Source organism: Temnothorax americanus, unplaced genomic scaffold (assembly GCF_048541705.1).
Source record: "Temnothorax americanus isolate GAGA-0224 unplaced genomic scaffold, ASM4854170v1 Scaffold2, whole genome shotgun sequence".
NCBI classification, from domain to species: domain Eukaryota; kingdom Metazoa; phylum Arthropoda; class Insecta; order Hymenoptera; family Formicidae; genus Temnothorax; species Temnothorax americanus.
In genome coordinates this window covers 3,492,321-3,502,419 of record NW_027509338.1, presented here as the reverse complement: position 1 = coordinate 3,502,419, position 10,099 = coordinate 3,492,321, and the positions used below count along the sequence as shown (strand labels likewise).

General features: G+C 51.8%; 1 protein-coding gene across 2 annotated transcripts in view; it reads left to right on the top strand.

Moving 5' to 3' along the window:
- The first annotated feature begins 4,774 nt into the window (after nucleotides 1–4,774).
- Nucleotides 4,775–10,099, top strand: part of Pi3k21b (phosphatidylinositol 3-kinase regulatory subunit alpha) — a 38,371-nt gene continuing 33,046 nt past the window's right edge. Inside the window, exon 1 of one of the 2 annotated variants that reach the window (XM_077405665.1) lies at nucleotides 4,775–9,904. In XM_077405665.1, the coding sequence (XP_077261791.1) occupies nucleotides 8,759–9,904 (1,146 nt within the window). In that variant the 5' untranslated portion in view covers nucleotides 4,775–8,758. The remainder of the gene's footprint in view (nucleotides 9,905–10,099) is intronic. The other variant, XM_077405666.1, reaches the window with a different exon arrangement.

Here is a 10,099-nt window from a genome sequence, read left to right as displayed (position 1 = left end):
GCGTGGCGACAAGAACCTGGAGAGGGAATTAAAACATTCTGTCCATCTATGTATTTTAAATTAAAATACGTAACGCGATCGCTCGCATAACACGGGCACGATGCGGCTTCCGTCGATCATTAAATGCAGCAGCACAGCACCGATGTGGACGGCCGCGCCCGTTTTTGCTCCATTTTGTTCCCGCGATACTTTCGTACCGCACACATCACGCGCGCGTGCAACCTGCGCTGCAACCTCGCGGAGCCTCGAAAACAACCGCTCTCCCTTGCTATTTATCTTGGCTGTGACACGGAAGTATCTAACCCTTTGGGACCTTCGGGTATTTTTAAGTTCGATAAACAAGTGTACGAGAGAGTAAACGAGAAACAAATGTTTTTTCTTTACGTTTTTTTTTCTCTGTCAATGGCAAGGGATAGATACTTATTATTCGAGTCCGAAATAATCGTCTGTCACGAAAATACAATAGTTGTTTGAGATTTTTATTATTACGATGCAAAGTCTAAAATATATATATCTAATTTTTTATATAAATATATAAATTTCGTCGTTTCTATTGATTGTAGAAGAGACGATAAGAGTATTTATAAACTCGCTCGACCTTTTAGCTATGTTCAAGTATTCTTTTCGCTTTGCGCTAGAACTTGTTGAGCGGGAGTGCAACGCGCTCGGCGCGGCGGATCGATCTTGGATTTTGCGGACGCGCGATCGAATCGGCCGCTCGCTCGGCAATTCGCGTCACGATCGGTGGAATTTGCGATCGCCGCTCGAATTCGCGGAGCAAACACCCGCCGCGAGCATCCGGGATCTTCGGGTTTTTGTCGCGTGTTATTTCAGCTGCCGGTTCGAATTGTACGTAGTTGGATATTATCGCGGATGCGATTCGCGAATGCGTGAGATTAGAGATACCTGATGGCGTGCGAAATCGCCGCGGAATGCGTTTCACTGTGCGTTTTGCAAATCGCATCGAATGAGAATGCAGAGCGAGTGTTCGGCACGAACGATGCAATCGGCGATCGTTATCGTTAGAAGAATGACGAGAGAAAACATTAATATAACGTTTGCTTTTTTTCTTTATTAAGAGACACGCAAGTCCGCGATACTTTCTTGATCATTGGAACAATTCGCGGGTAATCAAAAAAAAGTCGAGATTCACGTATCTCTGAAATAAACTTTTTTTTTATGAAGAAAACAGCTTTCGTTATTCATGTTGATCGTTTAGTTACGTTTCGTTACAATTCTTTTCAAAGGACATACTTCGCAAGCTTAAATAATCCCGAAATAGAACCGCCCTAATATTTCTGAGCAATCTCGCTTAAACATGTCCTCGCAACTCGAAAGGGTGCGTCGTCGAGAGAAAGAAAGAGAGAGGGGGGAGAGACAGAGAGAGAGAGAGTGCTCTCCTACAATCACGATAATCGATCCGCCGAATTTCAATAAAGGGCACCGGGTCTTCGCTGGGCGAAGGGACGACTGTGCGGCGTGGGCGGCCCTGTGACCTTGAACAGGACGTGCCTGTCGCGGTGCGCACGCGCGCTCGCCCGCAGGGTTCGATCATCCTACGTCGCCGGGGGCCCTTCGCCACACCGGCTGGCTCGGAAAGTCGCTTTTCACTTTCACGTCCCTTTCCCTGTCCCTTCGTCCGCCCGCGTCCGGGTCCCAGCGAGTGCTGGGGATTCGTTGGTAAAAGGATCTCGCGGCAGGTTGAAGGGGGGAGAGAGTGCAATCGAGGGCCTCGGCTTGAAAAAAAAAGGAGAAGACAAAATAATGCACGCGTCTCGCGCAAAACGATCGCGTACGAAAGGTATCGACGTTAACGCTCGATCGAGTATGCAGGTCTGATCAAAGGGCCTTCTCGCGTGTGTTCCTTTCTTTGAGGGCATCTACGAAATTCGGGTTTAAATTGCCTCGTTAGCCGGTCTTCGCTTTCTTTCGCCCAATTGGCCGGAAAATCAAAGCTTTCGGGGTCACTCGAAAATCATGTTCATTGGGCATCTGCTTATTAATGTAACGTAACGTGAGTTTATCACGTTATATTTTATTTTTATATTTTATTTACGCATGCTGTATTATTATTTTATTATACATGTTACGTAATAATAACATAACGATACACATACGTGAGAAAAATGTGCATCGATACATAGATACTTTCTGTAGAAAATAGTTTGAAACGCGAATGTAAAGAATAATAAATACCTTGCATCGTATTTACTTTGCTTAAAACGACGAATTTTTTTATTTACGGTAAGAATTAATGAAGATTGTAGTTTGAAGAGAGAGTATCTTTAAGTAGAGTTATATAATTAACTAAAAGCGTCGATGAAGCTCCTTGCCCTTTGTGCAAAGAAGGGATTAAAGAGAGATGGGACGTTCTAAGAAAGACGAGACGTGTCTCAAGATTTCTTTAAGTTTTTATATATTGTTAAGGCACGATTCTTTTATTAATCGTCTTTATTAAAAGATCTGGCTTTGATGTCGATTACGTTACTTAGTTTTCAAGCGGACTTTTAATACATTGACATCGTTGTTCTTTGCTAAATGATACATCGTAAAGTATCTTTAAAATATCTTTATAAAGATTCATATTTGTTTCGACGATGATAGAATTCTGTCTGACACGAATGAGTTTCACCGGAGGGATCGAACACCTCAAACAGAGAGTACCGAGTCGATTCTATTGATACACGTAACAGAGTTAACGTACAGTTTCCTTGTTACGCGATCGCGCACCGTATTGTCTGTTTAATAGCAGTCTTTGTACGTGAGCGATTGGCAAACGAGTATTCGGTCCTTTATCGCAGCAGGTCTTAGATAAGAGCGAGCCTCAGCCGGCCTCAGGTGGCAGACTGATTGCGATTGCGATGATAATTTTTCATTAATCGCCCTGATCGCATATTATATATTAGGCAATCGATCGAGGAAGTGTCAACGTTCATGCCGGATAAAGGCGGACATTTTTTAAGTGTACTGTCGTAATTTTTGATAAATTACAGTGTTCCTCCTTATTATTTACATTCTGCTGGAAAGCAACTGTATCATTTCTTTTCGTACTAGTATTATGTAAAATTATGTCAAGAACGCTGCAATTTCCGTAATGAATGCTATTTACAAATGTTGCAATTTTGAAGAGAGTATCCCCTTTGTGGTCGACGGTGACAAAGTTTTTATGAATTTGATTCGGTTTTGTTTTATCGCTTTTTTTGTGATACCGTGATACGCTTGAAAAAGATATTTTTTTGTGCACGATAGATTATGTATCTTCCGTTATATAAATTTTGCAGAAAAATTTGTCCGTCTTTGTTTCCGGGATTTATTTGTTTAATGACGCGTGGGTTTGATTGAACATTATCAACCTCCGCCAGCCATGCGTGCCACGTTAACTATAAAATTCATGTCAACGCTCGCTCTCGTTGCCCGATCAATATCCGTTGCGAAGCGGTTTTCTCGCGCGCGCCGCTGTTTCGTTAAACAAAATATAATTCGCGAAAAAATCGAGCTACCTAGGAAAAGGCTCGCATAAAAACGAACAACGATTCGAATTTTTGTCATCGAGGCTGTCGCGGGTGAGGTCATGATGAAGAATCAATTAACCTCATCGTCGCGATAAGCCGAAAAATGGGCTCCGTTGGTCCCAACAAAATTTCGAAAACGAATATTATGGATACCATGGATGCCTGTAGGAAAATCGACAGGAAGACGAGTGATATGACGGATTCTAAATCGGATTGCGTTCGAAGATCTCAGCATGAAAACGAGAGATCCTTCAGATGTCATGCAATTCAAAACGAAATCTCATTTGCGATCGAATCTACGAGTATAGCCACTATCCGAGGAATATTGAAGCAACACCAGTCTACTTTTTGCGAAAAACCCGTCTCGAAAATCTAGTCGGTTCCCGAAGAACCGAGCGCGAAGGCAAGAGTAATCGAAGCTTATTCCTCCCATTGTGCAATTCCGGTCGAATCCGGCAAGAATGAATCTCGAAACTGCTCTAGTTTTTCCAGGAGGGCGTCTTCGGCTCCGATTCTCTCGGAGGAAAACTGGCTGCAGAGACAAAGACCCTTTGGAGCACGTCAGCAAATCCGCGACTGGGTTTCCCCTTAAAGTACGACCGTGCATGCATTTCAAGCGCAACGTGCTCGCACAGTCAAGCATCTTATTTTCAACATTCCGCGCGCGGGAGCGATTCCACCGACTTCTTATTCCGACTCAATCCGACACGATCGTCGAGCGGCGAGGAGGTTTTTGGTGCTCCGAGAAGCCGCCGCGCGGTCCCGCAATCGTTTCACCGGAGGCGATCGATGAGAAATTCTTAACGTTATGGAAAAACTAGGCATCGCCTAAAATTCATCAGACGAATTACTTTCGTCAATCATACTTTCATCGGATCTTCGCGTCATCCACGCGATTCTCATCATCGCGAAGGTCAACCCGCTGATGCCTAACGCCAGAATTATTTGGCAAATCGATTTGGCGACGGTTCGACGCTGAAGCGCTCCTCGGGACTGTATCACGGATTTCGAAGGGCGATTCCCGAGAAGCGCGTTATTCCTCGTTCGTTCAGCTCGGTCGATCCGCGCTCGTTGCCTAGGAATGTTCGGCAGGAAATTTCCATTCCGGCGGTTCGATCGGGCTGAAACGAACGAGGCTCGGGGCCCCGGCGTCGTTCCGGCACGAGTCTGCTCGGCGTAAAGGCCACGGGAAGAACCGACGAATGTCGGAGATGGCCGAGGTGGCGTTGCGCCGAACCACGAGCTACCCTCGGCAGCAGCTCGCGGCTGGCTATGGCTATTGACCGAGCTTAGCGGACCGGCCGGTCAGCTGTGCGCCTCGCCGGCGGTGTGGTATTCTCCTTCGCGGCCAGGAAGAAGCCGTCCACGTAGACGACGCAGGCACGGCGACGATCAGCCGGCGCGAGTCAGCGAACGGGGAACCGGAACACGAAGCGAACGTCCGTGCAGTCGGGTCTCGGAAGGAGAGAACCAACGGGGGACTCCCTCAGGAGAGGAGTCCAGCGGCGACGGTGGTGTTCGAAAGATCGCGCTCGGTCACCGGGAGTAGGAGACGATCGCGCAGAGACGGTCCTCCGGGGAGCCGCGCGCGTTCGTACATTATATGTCCGCGAGTGGAATCGAAGGGAAAGAGACTGACTGCCTCTCGGTCTCGTCGTTGTCGTTGTCGTCGTCGTTGTCGGTGGATCAGTCCGGGTGAAAGCCCAGAACGTGCGAATCGTTCGCTACACGCGCCGCACCAGAGATAAAGACAGTTGGAGTAGGAGAGTGAACCAGACGGAGCGGGAGTCGAAGAGAATTAAAGAGAGAGAACACGAGAAATATAGATATATATATCTATATATACATACATACATATACATATATATGTACATATATATCGTGAGAGAAGAAAAAGAGAGAAAGAGAGAGTGAGAGCGAGGGAGGGAGGGACTTGGCCCACGGGCAACACTCGACATGTAGAGACCGACCGGCTGTGTACGGCCAGCGAGGAGACGATCGCGTTGAGAGAGGACTCGAGAGAGAGAGAGAGAGAAAGAGAACGAGAGAGCGGCAACGAGTAGTTCCCGAGAGGGACGGCGAGGAGGTTGGTGGGGGAGGGAACGGCACAGAGAGAGAGGGAGACAGAGAAAGAAAGATCGACCGAGTGTGGGAGAGACATCGAATGAAACAGAGCGAGAGAGAGAGAGAGAGAGAGAGAGAGAGAGAGAGAGAGAGAGAGAGAGAGAGAGAGAGGAAGAGAGAGAAAGAAAAGAACAGGCAGATAGATAGGTATCGTGTACGTATGCGTTGCGAGTGACGAGTGTGCCGCCGCGGCGTGTGCAGGTGTGTGCGCGCGTGTAGCTGGCAGGCCGCTGGCACAAAAAGTGCAGGGCCCAGTGGACTTTTCTATACCGGAGGAGAACTGCTGTGTTGCACGTACATCGTGCGTACGTGCGTGCGTGTGTACCGTCCGCGCGCGCGCGCGCGCGCCGCCTTCGCGATCGCGGACGGTCACACCGGCGAGTTTTCGGCCGAGTACCTGGCGAACGAGGACGGACGGGGACCGGCCGATCGACCGACCGATCGATCGACTCTTCTCTCTTCTCGTGGCTCTACGCGGTGACCTCCGCTGAGAGAGGAAAAACGGGCGAAAGCGGGCAGAGCTCCGCTCCGAAGGGTAGTTAACTCGTAGAGCGCGCGTTAAGAGGAGAAGAGAGGGGTAAAGAAGAAAGAAAGAGAAAAGGAAGGAGAGGTTGGGTCACCGGGAGAAAGAGATCAGGAGGTTGGACATCGCGGCGCCGAAGTCGAGAGGATACCTTACGTGGACGGCTTTACCGGGTGGAAACGACCGCGAATCGTCGACCGAGAGAAGAGGAGGTAATAGGATCGTCCGCCACTGAGGTCTACCTTGCCGGCCGAAAGAGAGAGAGAGAGAGAGAGAGAGAGAGAGAGAGAGAGAGAGAGAGAGAGAGAGAGAGAGAGAAGGAGAGGGAGATAGAGACAGAGCGAGAGAGCGAACGAGCGAGCGAGGCGAGCCTGGTTACACCCGAACTCCGCTGCTTCGACTCTGACTCCTCCGCCGCCGCTGACTCGCGGTCGGTAAAGCGTCGGGACGACAGCGGTGGTGATCCGGCGAGACACGGCCGTCCGCGAACGAGCGGTTGGCAGTCGCGGCCTTCTGGTGGACGTGATAAGGACGAGCGGCGCGATCCGTTCCGGTGAGCGAAGCGAAGCGCGAGAAGGAGCCGCGAAGAGAGGACGGGAAGAAAAGGAAAGCGAGGAACCGATCGGATTTCGGCGAAAGAAGGATACGGCTCCTCGATCGGAGAATTTGGGGCTTACGTATTTTAGTGCTACGTACTCCTAATCGTGCCGATACCCGAAGAAACACCGAAGGAACTTGGGAAGAGGAACTCGAGAAAACGAGATACTGAAGAAAACGAAATCGCGAAGGAGAAAGCAACGACGACGAGGGAAGACACGAGTCCTTGATCGACAATCCGGTACTACGTGGGGCTTAATCGCAGTCGACGGCGAGGAGAAGACAGGAGGTGGCCAAAAGGAAGAAAGGAAGTTGGCGGGTTGTCCTTGATGGGCCATCCGGCGCTACGTGATCGAGCTGTGTCGCGACCGACATTGGCTCGACTCCGTCACATCGGGGGAGATTAGAGGCGACCCACGTTTTACACGCTTCGTTCGGCAGACAACGAACGCCGGCGAGGTGACGAGAGCGGCGAGTGAGGAGAGCGAGGTGAGGAGAGAGGATCTACTTGCTGATCAGCGCGAACCCCGGGCGATAAGCGGGCTCCCGTTTCGAGTTGACGAGAGCCGCTGACTCGACGGACACGGGAGCTTGGTTGTTTCAACGCTATTAGTGCTCGCGATGAGTCCCAATTATCCGCGAGTGACTTCCACGTTCGCGTGACGCTCGTGCGACGGTCTCTGCCTGCCCGTCGTCCGATCCGGTATATAGTTTTGCGACCACCCGGTGCGCTCTGTGCCGGTTTCCTCAACGGAAACGAGAACTCTCCCCGACCTCCACGTGTACGTATACGTCGAGAACTGCGAGAGAGACCATCGCAAAGTGGATGGTAAGACCGGCGACGTTTCAGAAATCAGTCGGAGATCCGCGATCGAGCGCGCCGAGGAATTCCTCTTTCGAGTGATCGCGCGCGCCGTGAATCCACCTGGAGCCTCGACTTGATCCACCATTATTAATTGCTCCGAGGATAATCCGAGGCAGCGCCGTTCCGACGGATTAATTCGTCCGGGACGAATTTCCAGATTAACGAGCGGACGATCGGTTTCACCTCCTCGGCGCACGGCTTCATCCGGAGTTACTCCGGGATCGCGCTCGATAAGCCACGAGGATTCCCGTACACTCGGCGCTCGCGCGAGGCTACGCTTGAAAATCGCTCGGTGTCGTTGCTTGACAAAACCGGTTTCGTTCGGCTCAGCGAATCTCGGCGTTTATACAAAGGTCGTGTGTGAGAGCGCGCCGCGCGCGCGACCACGGGAGAGTGTGTGGTAGGAGTGAGATTTATGGAAAACGAATTTACACGAGGTCACACCCACGGGAGCGGCTGTCTATCTCTCTCTCTCTCCCTCTCTCTCTCTCTCTCTCTCTCTCTCTCTCTCTCTCTCTCTTTCTTTTTCTGTATCTTTGGTTCTCTCTTTCTCTCCCTCTCTCGTCTCCTTGTGACTCGCTCTCTCTCATCCCGGTTCGTCTATCAGCTTATCCACGGTGTTGCCTCTATTAATAATAACGACGAAGCCGGCGTGATAACGGAGAGGATCTTCGGTCGGAGAATCGCCACGTCGAAGAATTCTTGAAGGAATGAAATTTCGATCGCGAGAGAGCGATATCACTGCGGTATCGACCGAATAAATATGCCACATTCGCGGCGGCCTTGAAGAATTTTCTTCACGGGCCCACAGTCACCGTGCGCAGGATCAGCGAACCCGATACCGCCGGCGACGAGCGACAAGGGAATTCGTAGGGCGGCTCATCATGCTAGCGACCTTGAGGATCCAAGTGTCCCCGACGTTCGAGAGTCGCGATCGATTGAGCGTCTAACTACCGGACGGGGAATTCACGTAGACTTCGAGAGGATGTCGGGGAACCCGGGTGGACCGCGGGAGGAGCAGGACTCGTCGCCTGGGTCGTCGAACAGCAGCAACGCGTCAATCGCGAGAACATCGGCATCGGCGAGGAAGACCTAGCCGTCTCGCGACGAACACTTGGATGATCGACCGCGGCGACGATGAAGCGTGCAACGAGCGCATCCGTTGCGGCCGCTACGGCAGCCGCGACGCAAGTGCACCACCAGGCCAGGATCCAGGAGTTATTCTCTCCTGGATCGATGTCGACGGCGGCGGCGACGACGACGACGACGGCGACGTCAACGACGACGAGTACGAGCACGACGACGGCGACGATCGTCGGCTCCTGCACAGACGAGCTGGATAAGCAAATCACAACGATATCCTCCCGGCTCGAGCCGAAGGGCTCGCCAAAGATCAGTCCCGGTACGGGCGACGACAACAAGGCTAAGTCCACGGCGATGTCGCGACTATTAGCCGTCGATTCCGACAACTACATGCTGCGCAAGGGCGCCGCGACGGCGACAACGGCGGCGACCAACGGCGCCGCGGCGCCGTCGTCTACCACCTCCTCGTCATCGTCGTCATCGTCGTCGTCATTGAACGGTTCCGCGAGCATGCAACTGCAACGGCAGATGCAGAGTCTCGCTATCGGATCCGCGACCGCGCCGTCGATCCTCGCGACGTACGGCGTGGGCGGTGACCACGTCGTCGGTCAGCTGTACGACGTCGCGCGAGCGACGTACGTGTCGCCCAGGTGGTACATCGCCGGTAATAATAACCAGGCGACGAGGCAGCATCGGGAGGGAACGGCGGCGGCCGCGGCCGTTCAGCTCGAGGAGCAATCCTTGCAGCAGTTGCAGCTGCAATCGCGTACCGCGACATCGACGCGCGACGACGCGACGACGACGCCCGCGGCGGACGGTGTCGAGAGCGAGCTCAGTTTCGCGAAACCGGTGTGCGCGAGACCGGTGTCCTTTCATCGATACATGTGTTGGTGCAGCGCGCAACAGCAGCAGCAGCAGCAGCTGCAGCTGCAGCAGCCTGCCGTGGCAGAGGGCGTCGACGCGAACTCGATCGGTCGCGCGAAGGCCGGCAGGGGCTCAGCCACCCACGAGGGGTTGGCAGCGAGACGAACAGTGCGCGATGATAATAGTAGTCTATGCTGCTGCATGTGCGGTTCTCTATGTCCTGCAGAGTGCCACGCGTGCTTCCACATCGTGTGCTCGGACTACAGCGGCCAGCACCTGTGCCAATGGACTACCAAGGGTCACGCGCTACCGGGCCAGGTTCACGACAAGGACAAGGTCAGTAAGCCAGTGGTTCCTCGTTACATCGTTACGGACGGCGTACCGTTCGAATTAATTATACTCCGGTTACGATTTTACGTCTTTCAATATCTTTCGTTATTATTATTATTTTTTTTTCTGACATAATCTCTTTGCCGAAAAGTAAAACGAATCTCGTTAAGATACATTTTGATCCTGAGCCGTCGACACGTT